This window comes from Callionymus lyra, chromosome 1 (assembly GCF_982586985.1).
Source record: "Callionymus lyra chromosome 1, fCalLyr1.hap1.1, whole genome shotgun sequence".
NCBI classification, from domain to species: domain Eukaryota; kingdom Metazoa; phylum Chordata; class Actinopteri; order Syngnathiformes; family Callionymidae; genus Callionymus; species Callionymus lyra.
Window position 1 is genome coordinate 1,730,206 of NC_141818.1, and position 20,578 is coordinate 1,750,783.

Consider the following 20,578-nt stretch of genomic DNA (forward strand, 5'->3'; position numbering starts at 1 on the left):
CTTGGATATAGACGCACAGACACACATGGATACACACACACAGATACGGATGGATATACACACACAGACACACACAGACACACACACACTGACACACATGGATACACACACAGACACACATGGATACACACACAGACACACATGGACACACACACACACACACACAGGCATGCATGGATATACACACACAGACACACATGGATACACACACAGACACACACATGGATACACACACACAGACACACATGGATACACACACACACACATGGATACACACACAGACACACATGGACACACACACACACACAGACATGCATGGATATACACGCACAGACACACATGTATATACACACACACACACATGGATACACACACACAGACACACATGGCTATACACACACAGAAATACACACACACACACATGGATACTCTCAAACACACAGACACACACACCCCCACACACGCACACACACACACACACACACACACACACACACACGGATACACACACAGACACACATGGATACACACACACAGAAACACACACACACACACACACACACACACACACATGGACACACACACAGACATACATGGATATACACGCACAGACACACACACACACAGACACACATGGATACACACACACACACAGACACACACACAGACACACACACAGACACGCACACCTAAATCATTTGCTAAGTGTAAAAAAACCCTCAAAACTTGCAACAACCATGTTGTGCGTCATCTCTTGATTGAGAAAATAGTCGCACAAATAAGAGAACTAACTTGTGTTCACCAAACAAAATGGCCGCCGTGAGTGACGTTATCGTGCGTGTTAGCGACGAGACGTCTGTGTACCTGATAGGGATGGAAGAAAAGGGCTTCTTGTAGATGTCGGCCAGCTTGTCCATGACGACGGTCGCCGTGGTGAAGATCCTGTAGGTGTGCAGGAAGGTGTTGAGGAAGTCGATGGACAGGAAGCGCAGGTCGGTCAGCCTCTCCAGCAGACGCTCCACGCTGGCGTAGCGGATCTGCGGGACCTTGCAGGAGTTGAGCGTCTTGCTGAAGCAAATGTCAACATCATCTTTATGGAGACGCACATCGGATCTGATGGATACACGTTTACAAAAAAACACACACACAACGAAGCATGGGTGACTGCTGCACTGCTCGGCAAGAAAAGAGTGTCACGAAAAAACAACCGTCGAAAAAGGATAAACAGGATTCCTCCCCGAAGAAGCCACGATAAAAAGGAACCGTCGGTTGAGAAGAAGGCAACAGAAGCAGGAGGAGGATCACTACAGTCCTGGGGTTGGAGAGAGAAGACGCAACACTTACTTGATCATGTGAGGAACCGTGACTTTAGAGTTCTCCTCGAACACGCTGGTCATCAGGCCGTTGCAGCGGATGTTGTCGATGCACTGGAGAGTCAAAGTAGCATTTCATCATCAGTGTGTGTGTCTTTGTGTGTCTGTGTGTGTTTGTGTGTGTTTGTGTGTGTTTGTGTGTTTGTGTGTGTGTCTGTGTGTGTTTGTGTGTGTTTGTGTGTGTGTGTGTGTTTGTGTGTGTTTGTGTGTGTTTGTGTGTTTGTGTGTGTGTCTGTGTGTGTTTGTGTGTGTTTGTGTGTGTGTGTGTGTTTGTGTGTGTGTCTGTGTGTGTTTGTGTGTGTGTCTGTGTGTTTGTGTATGTGTGTATTTGTGTGTGTTTGTGTCTGTGTGTGTTTGTGTGTCTGTGTGTGTTTGTGTGTGTCTGTGTTTGTGTGTGTGTTTGTATCCTTCTGTGAGTCTGTGTGTTTGCATCTGTCTGTGTGTTTGTGTTTGTGTGTGTCTGTGTGTGTTTGTATACTTCTGTGTGTGCTTTTGTATCCTTCTGTGTGTGTGTTCATGTGTGTTTGTATCTGTCTTTGCGTGTGTGTGTGTCCATGTGTGTTTGTATCTGTCTGTGTGTCTGTGTGTGTTTGTATCTGTGTGTGTGTCCATGTGTGTTTGTATCTGTCTGTGTGTGTTTGTATCTGTGTGTGTGTCCATGTGTGTTTGTATCTGTCTGTGCGTGTGTCCATGTGTGTTTGTATCTGTGTGTGTGTCTGTGTGTGTCTATGTGTGTTTGAATCTGTCTGTGTGTCCATTTGTGTTTGTATCCGTCTATGTGTGTCCATGTGTGTTTGTATCTGTGTGTGTGTCTGTGTGTGTCTATGTGTGTTTGTATCTGTCTGTGTGTGTCCATGTGTGTTTGTATCTGTGTGTGTGTCTGTGTGTGTCCATGTGTGTTTGTATCTGTGTGTGTGTCTGTGTGTGTCTATGTGTGTTTGTATCTGTCTGTGTGTGTCCATTTGTGTTTGTATCCGTCTATGTGTGTCCATGTGTGTTTGTATCTGTGTGTGTGTCTGTGTGTGTCTATGTGTGTTTGTATCTGTCTGTGTGTGTCCATGTGTGTTTGTATCTGTGTGTGTGTCTGTGTGTGTCCATGTGTGTTTGTATCTGTGTGTGTGTTTGTGTGTGTCTGTGTGTTTGTATCGGTCTGTGTGTGTCCATTTGTGTTTGTATCCGTCTGTGTGTGTCCATGTGTGTTTGTATCTGTGTGTGTGTCTGTGTGTGTCTGTGTGTTTGTATCGGTCTGTGTGTGTCCATTTGTGTTTGTATCCGTCTGTGTGTGTCCATGTGTGTTTGTATCTGTGTGTGTGTGTCTGTGTGTGTCTGTGTGTGTTTGTATCCGTCTGTGTTGTGATTGTTTACTGCAACCTTACTTCTTTGTCGTGGACGCGTCAGAGGAAGGAGACGCACCAGTCTGACCATGAATCATGTTTATTAAAGATCAGTTACAAGAAGACATTCATCGTCAGTAAGAATCTAAAGCTGGACAATCAAGTCGAGTCACATGACGTCACTGTGTCTTCACTGCAGCACAAACAACCAACAAACGTTCTCAGAGACTTTCATCCAAACATTGAAGCTTCACTTAATGATGTGACGACAATCTCACTGTCGTCTACTTTAACTACACAATCTCACTGTCGTCTACTTTAACTACACAATCTCACTGTCGTCTACTTTAACTACACAATCTCACTGTCGTCTACTTTAACTACACAATCTCACTGTCGCCTACTTTAACCACACAATCTCACTGTTGTCTACTTCAGCTTCACAAACTCACACGAGGACACAACCCTGAGTCCAGCATGTAGAGGTTGAGAGAACTTGGTCTGGACTGTGTGGAGGAGAGTCATGGTCTCAGAGACGCTGTAGAAGGACAGAAGACCAGCAGAGTGATCCAGGTACACCCCCACTGTGGAGGGTCTGACACTGGAGACTTTAGTTCTGACCTTGTTGTGTCTAAATGAACAACCAGAGTTTTCACTATATACATGCCAAGATTTGTCATTATTTCCAAAACAACTTTCTTCTCCTGATCTGCTGATGTTCTTGTATGAAACTGCTACTATAACATCTTCTGTTATCTTCACCTCCCAGTAACAACGTCCAGTCAAAGACTCTTGACTCAAGACCTGACGATATTTAATGAATCTGTCTGGATGATCAGGACGAGACTGATCTTTACTCATAAATGTCACTTTCTTGTTTCCTTCAGACAACATCAACCTTGAGTTTGCAGTATTTGGATCCAGAGTGATGTCCTGTGAGTATGTGAGGAACTGCTCTCTCTCTGGATGGACCATCAGTGAGATGTTGGTCCACATGTCTCTCAGAAGGTCCTGGAGTTGGTCTCTCCAGGCTGACATGAAGGCTGACACTTCTTCAAAGTGACGGTGAGTTTGCTCAAGGGTCGTGGAGGAGGTCGTGTCTTCACTGACCTCTGAGAGTGAGGTCAGGTTCTTGAAGAAGACGGTGTGACTGTCGGTGAGTGACAGCTGCTGCAGCTCAGCATCTTTCTTCTTCAGCTCAGAGATCTTCTGCTCCAGCTGCTCCTTAAGTCCTCGGACTCGAGCGGCTTCAGTCTCCTGCTGAGATCTGATCTTCTGCTCCACATCACACTTTCTTCTCTGGAGCATCTGGATCATCTGGTCCAGGGTCTCCTGACTGATCTTCAGTGCTTTATCAGCGGAGAGTCTGCTGTTCTTCTCCTCCTGCTGGAACAGCTTCAGGTCCTCCTCTGTCTTCTGGATCATCTGCTGGATCCTTCCTCGACTCTGATCCACGTCTTTCTCTCGCTCCCTCCTCTCTGCTGCCGCCGAGACCATGTCATGATCTTTGTGTTGGTCCACAGCACAGAGGTGACAGATGAGCTGCTGATCAGAACGACAGAACATCTTCTTCTCCTCCTCGTGTTGAGGGCAGATCATCTCCTGGAGCTGCTTGGACGGCTGGACCAGCTTGTGTCTCCTGTAGGCCGGAGCTACTAGATGAGGCTGGAGGTGAAGGTCACAGTAGGAGACCAGACACATCAGACAGGACTTGATGGCTTTCATCTTCCTCCCAGTGCAGACGTCACAGACCACATCTTCAGGTCCAGCATAGCAGAGGTTCTCAGCTGCTCCAGTCTTCTTCAGCTCCTCCACTAACTCTGCTAACACAGTGTTCTTCTGCAGGTAAGGTCTTGGTGTGAAGCTCCGTCTGCACTGAGGACAATCGTAGATGTACTTGTCCTTCCAGTGACCTTCAAGACAGATCTTACAGTAGTTGTGTCCACAGGGAAGAGAGACTGGATCCTTCAGTAGATCCGGACAGATGGAACAAGAGAAAGATTCTCTCTTCAGATCAACTCTAGTCTCCATGTCTGTGCGACTGAAACACTCCCTTCACAGGTCAACACTTTTATGCTCTCAGTCACCTGTTGACGTAACAATCTGGTCCAACCTGTGGACTCACCTGATCGTTCTTGACAATGACCTCGACACACCTTGATTCTGTCTCACACCCATACAAATATGTTTGTGTCTCCGTGTGTGTGATTCTAAATGTCTGCATGTGTGTGTATCTACGTGCAAGTGTGTGTGTGCGTGTGTTCATTTGTGCATGTGTATGTCTTAGTGCATGAGTGTGTCTACGTGTGAATGTGTGTAAATGTGTGTAAATGTGTGTAAATGTCTAAGTTAGTGTTTATGCTTATGTCTGAACAAATATGTTCGTCTGCCTCAATGAATTATGGATCTTCTCCATGTCTTGTGTTTGCGTATCTTTGTGTGTTTGTGTCTATGTGTGTGTGTGTGTGTGTGTGTGTGTGTGTGTGTGTGTGTGTGTGTGTGTGTGTGTGTATGTTTGTCAATGCACATGTTTTTCTTAATGCATGTGTGTGTCTTGATGAATGTGTGTCTTTGTGTGTGTGTGTGTATATATGCGTGAATGTGTCTATGTATTTGTGTCAACATGCTTGTGTGTGTGTGTGTGTGTGTGTGTGTGTCTATGTGTGTGTGTGTGTGTGTATCGACATGTGTGTGTGTCTATTTGCGTGCAGGTTTATGTGTGTCTTGGTGTGTTTATATGTGTGTACGTATTTCGGTGTGTGTGTCTCCTTGTCTGTGTGTGTGTGTGTATGTCTACATGTTCGTGTGTCTACATTTGTGCTAGTGGTGTGTTTCTACTTGCCAGTTGTGTCTATTTGAGTGTGTGTGTGTGTGTATAGCTGTGTGTGTGTCTGTCTCTGTGTTTGTGTATCTGTGTGTGTGCGTGCGTGTCTGTGCATGCATATGTGTTAGTTTATCAATGTGTGTGTGTGTGTGTGTGCGTGCGTGCGTGTCTGTACATTTGCATGCATGTGTGTTAGTTTATCAATGTGTGTGTGTGTGTGTGTGTGTGCGTGCGTGTCTGTACATTTGCATGCATGTGTGTTAGTTTATCAATGTGTGTGTGTGTGTGTCGGGGTGTGTGTGTATATTTGATTGATTGATTGAGTGTGCGTCTTTGTCCTTGTGTCTCTACATAGTGCTGGTGGTGTGTGTCTATTGTGTGTCTGTGTGCATTTGTGTGTGTCTAATCGTGTGTCTCTGTCAGATCTTAAATATTTGATCAATGATATCAATAATTGTTGTGTTATTTTCAGTCTAACTGTTCAGTTTGTGTGTGATGTTTTAGTTGAATGTGTGGAGAAGGTCTTAGTTGGTCACCTGGCTGATGTCACTGGTCCACGCCGCCTTCTCCTGCCGCGACGGCGCCAGCAGGACGACGGTGAATGCGGGCGAGTCGGTCGGTTCCACCACCAGCTTGAAGTCCAGCTGACCGAACACCTGAGCGCCTCCTTTACCTGAGCGGCAGAAAGATCCCTTTAGAACATGAGTTAGTACTTTTTTACTGCCTCCATTGAAAAATTATAATTTATTAAAATACCTTTTTTTCATTGGTTTTCAAATTATTTTTACACTAGTAAGAGCATTTGATCTTTTGTTTTAGTTTTTCTTCTGTAAATGTAAATATAAATCATTATTATAATAAAGTCCTTTTGGCGAATATTTACTTTCAAAATACATTTAATTTGGATCAAATCAAGGCTTTGATATGATAAGAAAAAATCAGAAAATTCATTTTAAAAAGGAAAGAAAAAAAAAGTTTTGTCATTTTATGATTTTAAATAATTAGATATAGAAACACTATCTGTGTTACAAGTAAGTAATAGTTATTTGTAAAACGCCTTTATGTGTGTGTAGGTGTGTATAAGTGTGTGTGTGTTTGTGTGTAGGTGTGTGTGTACAAGGGTTTTTATTTGAATGTGTTTAGCTGTGTGTGTATGTGTAGGTGTTAAGGTGTGTGTGTGTACTTGTGTGAATGTGTGTGTGCATACTTGTGTGTGTGTGTGTGTAGGCATGTTTGTGTAGGTGTGTGTATGTGTCTGTTTAGGTGTGTTTATGTTTGTGTGTGTGCATACTTGTGTGTATTCTTAGGTGTGTGTAGGTATGAGTAGGTGTTCGTGTGTCTAGGTGTGTAAGTGCGTGTGTGTGTGTACATGTGTGTTTGTGTAGGTGTGTGTGCGTAGGTGTAGGTGTGTGCGTACTTGTGTGTGGTTGTGTATGTTTGTGCGTACTTAATATCCAGGCTTTAATGTGCAATAAAAGTAATAGAGCAGTGAGGTCAAAGGTCAGGGCATGGCATTAAAGGAGTGTCTGGTATTTTAAGGCTGGTGTTTAGGGCGCACACACGCACACACATACACACACACACGCACACACATACACACACGCACACACACGCACGCACGCACACACACACACACACACACACACACGCACGCACACGCACGCACGCACGCACGCACACACACACGCACGCACGCACGCACGCACGCACGCACGCACACACACACACACACACACACACACACACATGCACACACACACGCGTCACCTCATTAATAGGGTCAGTGGTGATGAAAGTGTGAAAACACCGAAGACAGACTCACACTCCTCGTCGCTGGCGTCGGGTTCCTCTATCAGAGTGCAGTCGATGAGCGACAGAACGCCACCTTGCTGCGGAGGAGAGAGAGGGAGGTGGAGGTGAGAGGGAGGTGAGAGAGACTTGGGGTGCTGGTCCACGGCAGGGTCACCTTCAGCAGGTGCAGCTTCCCCCCGGAGCTCCTGGTGCACACCAGGAAGTGTTTGGTGAAGAGGAAGCACTGGCGCTCGCCCTCCTTCTTCAGGGACAGAGACCCCAGACGCACCTTGCTGAGCTTCCCTCGCTCCACGGACGGCAGCTGGATCAGAGACCCTGAGGACGACAACGTCCGTCGGTCACCGGTCGCACAAACTCAGGAACACACACTGAATATTTCTTCTTCTCTTGATTACATTATATCTTTTTATTTTATTTTATGATATTTTATTGAAATTAAAACCTGGCACCAGAAGGCAGCAGCCGTTACGTCAATGAAATCCCATAAGATGACTGAGGACAAGAGGATACAGTGACTCCAGCAGCCTTTAAAGCTGATGTTTGGACATATTTTGGTTTGAAAACAAATGAAAGCAGTTAGGACTTCGTCAAGAGTCATGTGGTCTGTAAATACTACAACACCAGAGTCAAGTACTAGACAATACTACACATATATACTTGTTACTATAACCAGCTCCAGACAAGCTTGTGTCGTTGTGTCCCTGAGCAAGACACTTCACCCTGATTGCTCCTGATGGTGAACTTGGCGCAAGTGTGCAGCCTACTCACATCAGTATGTGTGAATGGTTGAATTTCCCCTCGCGGGACTAATAAGGGATTCTAAAAAAAAAATAATAATAAAAAAAACTATCGTATCGATACGATATTACCATTTGTATTTTTTATCTTTGTCTTCCTTTAACTATTGAATGATAGTATTATTTTCTCTATACTTTTAAGAGTCATTAATCCATTTGTAGTTCAGGAATTGTAGTTGAAAAGTTTATTTTTTATAAATATTTATCCCGTTCATGCGAGAACTATATGACTTATGCCGGAGGGGGGGGGTTTCTTTTGTGTCCTTAAATATTTGGATATATATATAATTATATATATATATCTTTAGTTGTTGTTTAATGCATTCATTTGATGGTATGTTTACACGTTACCATAGCGACCAGAGAACATGATAAAAACAACAGATGGATATTATTTCTTTATTTTCTAGGCCTGAGGTCACGAGTACGCTGTAAATAAAGTTGTAAAAGAGTTCACAGTGGCTCAGGTGTGTCGTTATTATACTGAACAACAGTTTTATGCTGTTCGTCACACACTCCAGTCACACCGACATTTCCAGCTCACTACTCGGTGACTCACACGTTGCAAACACTAAAGACTTTAAAAAAAAAGTTTTGATTAGTGAAAATAATTTTAATTATGCAACTGAAGGACACTTTCTACAACATATTTCACAGTTATATTGAATTTTTTATGTTTTTTTACTCATCAAAAAGCTTTTGAAGATACGTTAGCATTTGTGACGTGTGTCGTCATCATGTAGGAAGTGTCCGGACTGAAATGGTACTTGCACCGGTCCGCGAAATCCTGATCCTGACATTAAACCGGTCTGTGTTGAAAAAAAAGGTTGGCGACCCCTGGTTCAGAGGACTCACCCTGGTTCAGGAGACTCACCCTGGTTCAGGGGACTCACCCTGGTTCAGGAGACTCACCCTGGTTCAGGGGACTCACCCTGGTTTAGGAGACTCACCCGGGTTCAGGGGACTCACCCTTGTTCAGGGGACTCACCCTGGTTCAGGGGACTCACCCTTGTTCAGAGGACTCACCCTGGTTCAGGGGACTCACCCTTGTTCAGGGGACTCACCCTTGTTCAGGGGACTCACCCCTGGTTCAGAGGACTCACCCCTGGTTCAGGGGACTCACGCCCTTGTTCAGAGGACTCACCCCTGGTTCAGAAGACTCACGCCCTTGTTCAGAGGACTCATCCCTGGTTCAGAGGACTCACCCTGGTTCAGAGGACTCACGCCCTTGTTCAGTGGACTCACCCTGGTTCAGGGTACTCACCCCTGGTTCAGAGGACTCAACCTGGTTCAGAGGACTCACCCTGGTTCAGAGGACTCACCCTGGTTCAGGAGACTCACCCTGGTTCAGGGGACTCACCCCTGGTTCAGGGGACTCACCCCTGGTTCAGAGGACGCACGCCCTTGTTCAGAGGACTCACCCCTGGTTCAGAAGACTCTCGCCCTTGTTCAGAGGACTCACCCCTGGTTCAGAGGACTCACGCCCTTGTTCAGAGGACTCACCCCTGGTTCAGAGGACTCACCCTGGTTCAGGGGACTCACCCCTGGTTCAGGGGACTCACCCCTGGTTCAGAGGACTCAACCTGGTTCAGAGGACTCACCCTGGTTCAGAGGACTCACCCTGGTTCAGGACACTCACTCTGGTTCAGGGGACTCACCCTGGTTCAGGGGACTCACCCTGGTTCAGAGGACTCAACCTGGTTCAGAGGACTCACCCCTGGTTCAGAGACTCACCCTGGTTCAGGAGACTCACCCTGGTTCAGGGGACTCACCCCTGGTTCAGGGGACTCACCCTGGTTCAGAGGACTCACGCCCTTGTTCAGAGGACTCACCCCTGGTTCAGAAGACTCACGCCCTTGTTCAGAGGACTCACTCCTGGTTCAGAGGACTCACGCCCTTGTTCAGGGGACTCACCCTGGTTCAGGGGACTCACCCCTGGTTCAGAGGACTCACCCTGGTTCAGAGGACTCACCCTGGTTCAGAGGACTCACCCTGGTTCAGGGGACTCACCCCTGGTTCAGAGGACTCAACCTGGTTCAGAGGACTCACCCTGGTTCAGGGGACTCACCCCTGGTTCAGGGGACTCACCCCTGGTTCAGAGGACTCACGCCCTTGTTCAGAGGACTCACCCCTGGTTCAGAAGACTCACGCCCTTGTTCAGAGGACTCACCCCTGGTTCAGAGGACTCACGCCCTGGTTCAGGGAACTCACCCTGGTTCAGGGGACTCACCCTTGTTCAGGGGACCCACCCTGGTTCAGGGGACTCACCCTTGTTCAGAGGACTCACCCTTGTTCAGGGGACTCACCCTGGTTTAGAGGACTGTGTCGTTTTATTTTGATGGTATGTTTACAGGTTACCTTTAGCGACCAGAGAACATGATAAAGACAACAGATGGATGTTACTTCCTGTTATGTTCTAGGCCTGAGGTCACGAGTACGCTGTAAATAAAGTTGTAAAAGAGTTCACAGTGGTTCAGGTGTGTCGTTATTATACTGAACAACAGTTTTATGCTGTTCGTCACACACTCCAGTCGCACCGACATTTTCAGCTCACTACTCGGTGACGTCACACGTTGCAAACATTAAAGTCTTTTTAAAAAAAGGTTTCGATTAGTGAAAATAATTTTAATTGTGCAATTAAAGGACACTTTCTACAACATATTTAACAGTTATATTGAATTTTTTTTTTTTTTTTACTCATAAAAAAGCTTTGAAGAAACGTTAGCATTTGTGACGTGTGTCGTCATCATGTAGGAAGTGTCCGGACTGAAATGGTACTTGCACCGGTCCGCGAAATCCTGATTCTGACATTAAACCGGTCCGTGGTGAAAAAAAAGTTGGGGGTTCAGGAGACTCACCCTGGTTCAGGAGACTCACCCGGGTTCAGGGGACTCACCCCTGGTTCAGGGGACTCACCCTGGTTCAGAGGACTCACCCCTGGTTCAGGGGACTCACCCCTGGTTCAGAGGACGCACGCCCTTGTTCAGAGGACTCACCCCTGGTTCAGAAGACTCTCGCCCTTGTTCAGAGGACTCACCCCTGGTTCAGAGGACTCACCCTGGTTCAGGGGACTCACCCCTGGTTCAGGGGACTCACCCCTGGTTCAGAGGACTCAACCTGGTTCAGAGGACTCACCCTGGTTCAGAGGACTCACCCTGGTTCAGGAGACTCACTCTGGTTCAGGGGACTCACCCTGGTTCAGGGGACTCCCCCCTGGTTCAGAGGACTCAACCTGGTTCAGAGGACTCACCCCTGGTTCAGAGACTCACCCTGGTTCAGGAGACTCACCCGGGTTCAGAGGACTCACCCCTGGTTCAGGGGACTCACCCTGGTTCAGAGGACTCACGCCCTTGTTCAGAGGACTCACCCCTGGTTCAGAAGACTCACGCCCTTGTTCAGAGGACTCACTCCTGGTTCAGAGGACTCACGCCCTTGTTCAGGGGACTCACCCTGGTTCAGGGGACTCACCCCTGGTTCAGAGGACTCACCCTGGTTCAGAGGACTCACCCTGGTTCAGAGGACTCACCCTGGTTCAGGGGACTCACCCCTGGTTCAGAGGACTCAACCTGGTTCAGGGGACTCACCCCTGGTTCAGGGGACTCACCCCTGGTTCAGAGGACTCACGCCCTTGTTCAGAGGACTCACCCCTGGTTCAGAAGACTCACGCCCTTGTTCAGAGGACTCACCCCTGGTTCAGAGGACTCACGCCCTTGTTCAGAGGACTCACCCCTGGTTCAGAGGACTCACGCCCTTGTTCAGGGGACTCACCCTGGTTCAGGGGACTCACCCCTGGTTCAGAGGATTCAACCTGGTTCAGAGGACTCACCCCTGGTTCAGAAGACTCACGCCCTGGTTCAGAGGACTCACCCCTGGTTCAGAGACTCACCCTGGTTCAGGAGACTCACCCGGGTTCAGGGGACTCACCCCTGGTTCAGGGGACTCACCCTGGTTCAGAGGACTCACGCCCTTGTTCAGAGGACTCACCCCTGGTTCAGAAGACTCACGCCCTTGTTCAGAGGACTCACTCCTGGTTCAGGGGACTCACCCTGGTTCAGGGGACTCACCCCTGGTTCAGAGGACTCACCCTGGTTCAGAGGACTCACCCTGGTTCAGAGGACTCACCCTGGTTCAGGGGACTCACCCCTGGTTCAGAGGACTCAACCTGGTTCAGGGGACTCACCCCTGGTTCAGGGAACTCACCCCTGGTTCAGAGGACTCACGCCCTTGTTCAGAGGACTCACCCCTGGTTCAGAAGACTCACGCCCTTGTTCAGAGGACTCACCCCTGGTTCAGAGGACTCACGCCCTTGTTCAGAGGACTCACCCCTGGTTCAGAGGACTCACGCCCTTGTTCAGGGGACTCACCCTGGTTCAGGGGACTCACCCCTGGTTCAGAGGATTCAACCTGGTTCAGAGGACTCACCCCTGGTTCAGAAGACTCACGCCCTTGTTCAGAGGACTCACCCCTGGTTCAGAGGACTCACGCCCTTGTTCAGAGGACTCACCCCTGGTTCAGAGGACTCACGCCCTTGTTCAGGGGACTCACCCTGGTTCAGGGGACTCACCCCTGGTTCAGAGGATTCAACCTGGTTCAGAGGACTCACCCTGGTTCAGAGGACTCACCCTGGTTCAGGAGACTCACCCCTGGTTCAGGGGACTCACCCCTGGTTCAGGGGACTCACCCCTGGTTCAGAGGACTGTGTTTTTTTATTGTGATGGTATGTTTACACGTTACCATAGCGACCAGAGAACATGATAAAGACAACAGATGGATATTATTTCCTTATTTTCTAGGCCTGAGGTCACAAGTACGCTGTAAATAAAGTTGTAAAAGAGTTCACAGTGGTTCAGGTGTGTCGTTATTATACTGAACAACAGTTTTATGCTGTTTGTCACATGTTCCAGACGCACACGACATTTTCCAGCTCGTTACTCGGTGCAACTGTCATGAGTCTACATGTTCCTCCTTGTGCTTCCGGTTTTATTGTGAAAGCCGCTCCCTTCTGTGTCTGTGCTAGTCTTACTTCCCCCCTGTCTGAGTAGTAATTGTTCCCAGCCGTGTCTCGTCAGTCCCGCCCCCCGCTGCTGCTTATTGATCCCCTGTGTTCTTAAGCCTCCACTCTCTGTCACGTCCTTGTCTTGTAATCACCATTTTCCAGTACCTGTATTCTGCCGCTGAGTATTCCTGCTTCATACCCTGTCTCCTTGCCTTTGTCCCGACTAAGACTCCATTCCTGCCTGTTGTGATTATCGACCTGTTTCTGGACACTTTCTACAACATATTTCACATTTATATTGAATTTTTATATCTTTTTACTCATAAAAAAGCTTTTGAAGACACATTTGTGACGTGTGTCGTCATCATGTAGGAAGTGTCCGGACTGAAATGGTACTTGCACCGGTCCGCGAAATCTTGATACTGACATTAAACCGGTCCGTGGTGAAAAAAAAGGTTGGGGACCCCTGGTTCAGGAGACTCACCCTGTTTCAGGCGACTCATCCTGGTTCAGGGGACTCACCCTGGTTCAGGGGACTCACCCTGGTTCAGGGGACTCGCCCTGGTTCAGGGGACTCACCCTGGTTCAGGGGACTCGCCCTGGTTCAGAGGACTCACCCCTGGTTCAGGAGACTCACCCTGGTTCAGGAGACTCACCCTGTTTCAGGCGACTCATCCTGGTTCAGGGGACTCACCCTGGTTCAGGGGACTCACCCTGGTTCAGGGGACTCGCCCTGGTTCAGAGGACTCACCCTGGCTCAGGAGACTCACCCTGGTTCAGAGGACTCGCCCCTGGTTCAGAGGACTCACCCTGGTTCAGGAGACTCACCATGGTTCAGAGGACTCACCCTGCTTCAGGAGACTCACCCCCTGGTTCAGAGGACTCACCCTGGTTCAGAAGACTCACCCTGGTTCAGAGGACTCACCCTGGCGGACGAAGGTCTGGCTGGTGTCCAGCAGGATGCCGCATCCTTCCACGATCATCCTCTCGATGGCCAGGTTCTTCCGGATGTTCTCGGTGTCGCTCACCTCGTCGTGCATCACCCTGAACACAAAGAACTCTTGAGCAAAGTCCACAATCAAACCCAGGACCAGAGTATGGAGTGAAAACGGGTTCGTAAGTCCCACATGCCCGTGACATGAGATCTGTACTAGTCACCTGCATTGACGTAACTACACATTCGTACCGTGATCCAACCCGGAGTATGTGGGAGAAACGCACCAGTTTTAACTTCGTACAAGACCCTCACCTGGACAGTTCCTCCAGCTTGGACTTGGCGAACTCCAGACTCCTGCGCTCCACGTGCTCGTGAGGCGTGTGCGCCAGCAGCTCGTGCAGAGTGATGATGTAGCGAGGGATCTTGTAGGTGGAGAAATCAAACAACATTGAACACTTGTTGAAACAATCACTCCCGGGGGGGTGGAGGTCACACCTGGAACATGGGGTACGTGAGGAAGGTCTCCAGCATCCGGCCCTCGCAGGCCCCGTTGGACTCGTACTGTTTGAGCAGCTTGTCGAAGTCCCGGTTCTGCTTGCAGTTGGCCAGAACCTGCAGACTATACTGGTGGTTCCGGACGAACTCCTGGTAGATGTCGAGCATTGACAGCAGGATGTCAAACAGGTCGGCTGTCGGGAGGAAACATGAGGTTTTAACGTGACATGTTGTTTTTCTTCAATAAACACGTTCAAGTGTATCTTTTACAGCCAATAATGAGTTAGTTTAGGAAAAACACAAATATATATAAACTCCCATGATTCAGAACTTATGAATAAAATTAACTTTGAATTTAAAAATAATGAGAATAATAATAAATAAGTAATGCTTTTTATTATTTTATTCATAATACAATATAATATACAGAAGAAAATATTTATTGCATGTGTAAAATATTTTTGTAATGTATATATACATTTTTTTTTTAAAAGTAACTTAATTACAGATTAAGTTACAATTTTTTTTTTTAAATGTATTATTTTGATTTAATAAGATGAACCACAAAAATACACACAACTAATAATAATAATAGTAACTTTTTGTATTTATTATAGTGCACTTTTTACAATACAATATATTAAATATAATTGTATGAAGAAATATTTATTGCATATATATACACGATTAAAATAAAATACAAAATATTTATATTGTTTTAAAAATACATCTTTATTACAAAACAAGTTATGTATTTATTTTAACAATATATTTGTTAAATTCTTTTCTTAATAGGTTCGTTTTTGCCATTTTTTATTAGGTTTTAACACTTCAAATAAATAATATATTATTGGATTTATTTAATGTTAATTAATCACAAGTTAGTTCCATTTCATGATACAAATGCTTAATGAGTACACATTTCAGACGAATATTTGAATGTAATATTCATGGAATCAATGTTGAACATGTTCGATCGTTTGTATTGTATCATATCATTAAATAAATTTCATCATCATTATTATATTATACTCTTCCCTTCACTTTTCATAGAACCCTCTGGCGCCCCCTGGCGGCCACCACCTCAAAAACCTCTAATGTAGCCCGTTGATCAGTCAATCTTTTCTTGAATAAATCAATATTTTTCATTGATGATGTAAATGTAAGAAGTGATGTCTTGTTACTGCATCATTCAAAACTCAACTTAAACCTAATTTTGATTTTGAACCTTCTTGACTGAAAATAAAACTTTCTGAGCTCAATTGAGACGTAAGCAAATAACTAAATGTGTATTGACAAGATCAGCTTTAAAAGCTGCTGGACTCACTGTATCCTCTCATCCTCAGTCATCCCCTGGATTTCAATGTACAGAGGAAGTAATGACTGCTGCCATCTAGCGGCCGGAAGTTTAATTGCAACACAAAAATGAACGCTGGGTATATTTGCATGTTAATGTCAATTTTAAATCTAATTAGTTTATAATTCATTCATTTTATAAACCAAGAAATATAAACCATTAAATAACTAACTATTCAAATAATAAACAACTATTCTTAATACAATTATTAAAATAGAAAAGAAAATCTATACAGTCCTGTTGAATAATAATAAAGTAAATTATTGCGATGATCGCCATATCAATATTTTCCAACACCCTTATACAATATATAGTGATACTGTAGTAACAAGGATATATGTGTAGTATTGTCAAGTACTTGACTCTGGTGTTGTGATACTGTAGAAACAAGGATATATGTGTAGTATTGTCGAGTACTTGACTCTGGTGTTGTGATAGTGTAGTAACAAGGATATATGTGTAGTATTGTCAAGTACTTGACTTTGGTGTTGTGATACTGTAGTAACAAGGATATATGTGTAGTATTGTCGAGTACTTGACTCTGGTGTTGTGATAGTGTAGTAACAAGGATATATGTGTAGTATTGTCAAGTACTTGACTTTGGTGTTGTGATAGTGTAGTAACAAGGATATATGTGTAGTATTGTCGAGTACTTGACTCTGGTGTTGTGATAGTGTAGTAACAAGGATATATGTGTAGTATTGTCAAGTACTTGACTTTGGTGTTGTGATAGTGTAGTAACAAGGATATATGTGTAGTATTGTTGAGTACTTGACTCTGGTGTTGTGATAGTGTAGTAACAAGGATATATTTGTAGTATTGTCAAGTACTTGACTCTGGTGTTGTGATAGTGTAGTAACAAGGATCTATGTGTAGTATTGTCGAGTACTTGACTCTAGTGTTGTGATACTGCAGTAACAAGGATATATGTGTGGTATTGTCGAGTACTTGACTCTGGTGTTGTGATACTGTAGTAACAAGGATATATGTGTAGTATTGTCAAGTACTTGACTCTGGTGTTGTGATACTGTAGTAACAAGGATATATGTGTAGTATTGTCGAGTACTTGACTCTGGTGTTGTGATACTGTAGTAACAAGGATATATGTGTAGTATTGTCTAGTAATTGACTCTGGTGTTGTAGTATTTACAGACCACATGACTCTTGACGAAGTCGTAACTGATTTCGTTTGTTTTGAAAATATGTCCAAACATCAGCTTTAAAAGCTGCTGGAGTCACTGTATCCTCTCGTCCTCAGTCAAAGCCTGGATCTCGCAGGATTTACTTACAAATTACTAAAAGTAATAAATTACTTACACTGACAAAAATGTAGTGTTGAAAAATATTGTCTGATTTTAACCAGCAGACTTTCTTTCAATTACAATTGCGATGGTCACCAAATTCATGTCACTTATGAAGTACCTTCATATCAAGTTACTACACTCATTCGTTTTTTTAATTATTTTTTTAAATTTTCAAAATCGCTATTTTTTTGCAATATTTCACATATGTTTTTTAATAGCTTTGTAATTACAACTCTGATGGTCACCAAATTCATGTCACTTATGAAGTTTTATATTGAATTAGTCATTATTAATTTTTTTTTTTTTTATCGAGATCCTTTTCCCCTTATATTGCATATTTATTGTGCCTTAAAATGAATGGGAAAAAAACGAATGTAATGAAACAATTACATAAAACAAAGGTAAGAACATATTTTGGCGGGAAAATAGATATAAAGTATCTAAACATTAAAAAAAACGTTAGCTTTTTTTTTAATTACAATATCAGGCATAATTACAAAACTATAGTTTCATAATTTGTCCTTTTTTATTTACTTTTTTCCCCACATATTTAATTATTGTCCCACTCCTGAAGTACAGTATAAATTAAAATAATATATTTTAGTTAAATATTTAAACACATTTATTAAAATCACGTGATTTCATCTGTAATGCACTGCGATGGTTGGCCGCGAGGAGGAAGAACACGCGTGTAAGGCATGGCGAGTTTATTTCCTGCACCTACGAGTGGAAAAAGCGAAACGAAGAAGTGAAACGAACGATACACACGTGTTACAAAACATCGCACGAGTGCTCGCACACCAGGATGTCCAACTGGCACTTGGAATTACAAACACAGTTTTTTGTCAAGAAAGCAAAGCCGGACAACAGTTTTCTCCGCGACTCATGCCGAAACACACACTCTCACACACACACACACACACACACACACACACACTCGCACACAAACCATCATCGGTGGACCGGGGTCAAAGGTCGACGGCTACAGACACTGGAGAAGCAGAGATTAAAAAGGAAGCGTCCGGTCACACATGCGACAACATGCAGCTGTTGTGTGCATGCAGCACGACAATCTTCACACGGACACACACTCGTTATTTAAATGCTACATCTGTAGTATAACAGCCGTGTGGGATGCAGAAGAAAAAACACAAAAAGAAATATTCACAGCTTCACAATGTAAAAATAGTTTCTCCGCCCGTGGAAGTCTCCGTGTAGAAAAATAACAGTGTGTGTGACGATGAACGCAGCGCAGCGAGGAAAAGGTTGTGTCACTCCAGCGGAAGCTACATCTCGAGAGGTCAAGAAGGTCAAACATCCAACACTCATGACTGACGGGAGGAGGCGGGGAAGCAGCACGTGTAGTGTCGCCATCCGAACACTAGAGGGAGACATTTGGTGAGCACCGCCACAGCAGAGGTTCAACATGCGCGTTTCAAAGGAACTCGGGATTTTTTTTAAAAGGCCTTTCAAGACGTTATTCACTGGGATAAACGGAACGTTTGCGTACAGTTTGCTCTGGCTGTCGACTAGTGATGACGTCACTTCATTTAATTTCGCTCTTTCTTAATTTACTTTTTATAAAATAAAATAATAACTTTTAAAAGTCAAATTAACTTTGTGAGTGTGCTTCAACTCCAAATGCACAATAAGTAACTGTATTAATTTGATTTATCATTGTAGAAGAACTTTTAGAAGAACAATAAACGATACGTCAGTGACGTCACTTCCTCTGATTGGCTGAGTGGCGCGGCGTTATTTTTATTTTATTTAATAGTTGTTATTACTGTCAACGTTGACGTTCTGACGTTATGAAGTTTAATTCCTTAATAGAAATGATAAAAATTAAAATATCCTCGCGTCAGTCCTATCGTGACGTCATCACCAGGAACGCAACTGTGTACATTTCTGAAAAGCACATTATTCTCTTTAAAAAAAAAGAGAAAGATTTAAACTCTTGTTTGGTTCATGCCTAGAAGATAAAGAAGAATTGGCAACACTATCTGTTCTCTCCATAAACTCTCTTATAAATACATTAATTTGAAAGACATTCATTTAAATGGACACCTGAAGATGAAACGTATATTAAACCTGGGATCTTGTAAAGAATAGGTTTATTTTGAATTTAAAGGGTTAAAACTGTTTTTTTAGATTTTAGAATTTCAAGTTATTTAAAAAAAAAAAAAAGTATGGGCGAGTTGCTAATGTTTTTAAGTCCTACATCATATTATGAACTAATATATATACTTTCTTTTTCTAAACAAAAATCTCAATAAGTTAATTGGTAAAGTATCTCCTCCATACTATACCTTATAAAAGTATTATTTTGTAATATACAGACGTACACGATATATGTGCATCCTCACATGTTGTGGCTGTTACAAATACACTGGTTCTTTAAGTCAACCTTTTTTTTTCACCGCGGACCTGTTTAGTGTCAGTAGAATGTTTTGGGAAAACAGTAAAACTAATAATACTAACTAATAATTAGTTTACAGGTTCATGCTTTTGAGAAACTTGATTAGAACAAGTGTCGTGACAACAGTTACAAACTAATGTTACTTCAGAGAAAATACCATCTTTTTTAAAAAATTTTTTAAAAAAACAACTAAAAAACCTTCAGAAAGTTACAATCAATAGAACAAAAGTTATATCAATTATTATTTTCTTTTCTGTGTGTTAACATACGGTGGGTTTTGTGCTCTAAGAGTGACATCACAAATTACATCACTCAAAACCCATGCAGGAGCCAAGTTCTCAAGCAGGTTCCCACGACAGGAGAGCGAGGGTTGTTCAGTGACACCTAAGAGATGTGCTGAGATCTGGAAAAGTTGACCAGAGAAAACGGTTAACTAGTCGCAGGGTTTTCGCTCTCAGGATGTGATGTCATCAAGAGGCGACCCCACCTGTACGTCTCCTATGAGAAGGAAGAAAGTCGAGTAAGTAGACTGGAATTCCCCATCATGCTTTGCAATCCTATCTATGATCGTATCTGTAGTTTTTCGGATTTTCTCCTCGTATGCGGTTTGATGACATCACAACTTCAGAATCGGCAGTGCTCAAACTAGTTTCAAGGTATCAAAAGATTTGTAAACGTGTGGAGTCGGCCTTCAGGTTCAAAAGGCACCCGGGGTCTCGGTTCGGTCCTGAGGCGGGACTCGCCCGCCGACGATGCGTCCGGTGGCGCGCTAGCATGCTAAAGCCTGGGAGCTAAGCCGCAGTCATGCAGGGTAAAGCGTCGGAAGTTTGTCCTCCGATCACACGACAGAACACGAACGACAGCACAGAGACATCAGCTCCTCTATGTCACACTTCTGTAAATGCTACATCTCTTTTTTTCTTCTTTTTT

The 20,578-nt window shown here is 44.3% G+C and overlaps 3 protein-coding genes across 3 annotated transcripts in view; all 3 read right to left on the reverse strand.

Moving 5' to 3' along the window:
• Positions 1–704: 704 nt before the first annotated feature.
• LOC148087361 (ras-specific guanine nucleotide-releasing factor 2-like) lies at positions 705–20,424 on the reverse strand. The gene is made up of 9 exons (XM_087786246.1): positions 20,325–20,424; positions 14,569–14,762; positions 14,386–14,495; positions 14,062–14,180; positions 7,498–7,658; positions 7,354–7,420; positions 6,068–6,204; positions 1,345–1,427; positions 705–1,113 (listed from the first exon to the last, which is right to left on the reverse strand). The coding sequence occupies exons 1-9, from the start codon at positions 20,422–20,424 to the stop codon at positions 720–722; spliced, it is 1,365 nt and encodes a 454-aa protein (XP_087642372.1). The 3' UTR covers positions 705–719.
• Positions 2,790–6,061, reverse strand: LOC148087362 (tripartite motif-containing protein 16-like). Its single transcript, XM_087787751.1, has one exon. The coding sequence runs from the start codon at positions 4,736–4,738 to the stop codon at positions 3,137–3,139; it is 1,602 nt and encodes a 533-aa protein (XP_087643877.1). The 5' UTR covers positions 4,739–6,061; the 3' UTR covers positions 2,790–3,136.
• Positions 17,922–20,578, reverse strand: part of LOC148087363 (ras-specific guanine nucleotide-releasing factor 2-like) — a 34,802-nt gene continuing 32,145 nt past the window's right edge. The window contains exon 23 of the mRNA XM_087786256.1: positions 17,922–20,578. This exon is cut by the window's right edge and continues 303 nt beyond it. The gene's annotated coding sequence lies outside the window, so the exon portion shown is untranslated.

What these genes read in the sequence shown, in the direction of transcription:
- LOC148087361 (XM_087786246.1), bottom strand. Translation starts at nt 20,424, where the DNA reads ATGCTAGCGCGCCACCGGACGCATCGTCGGCGGGCGAGTCCCGCCTCA. An exon ending in TCACGTACCCCATGTTCCAG is followed by an intron (nt 14,496 to 14,568) that starts GTGTGACCTCCA and finishes TCCACCTACAAG; the next exon opens with ATCCCTCGCTACATCATCAC. An exon ending in GGAAGCTGCACCTGCTGAAG is followed by an intron (nt 7,421 to 7,497) that starts GTGACCCTGCCG and finishes TCTCCTCCGCAG; the next exon opens with CAAGGTGGCGTTCTGTCGCT.
- LOC148087362 (XM_087787751.1), bottom strand. Translation starts at nt 4,738, where the DNA reads ATGGAGACTAGAGTTGATCTGAAGAGAGAATCTTTCTCTTGTTCCATC.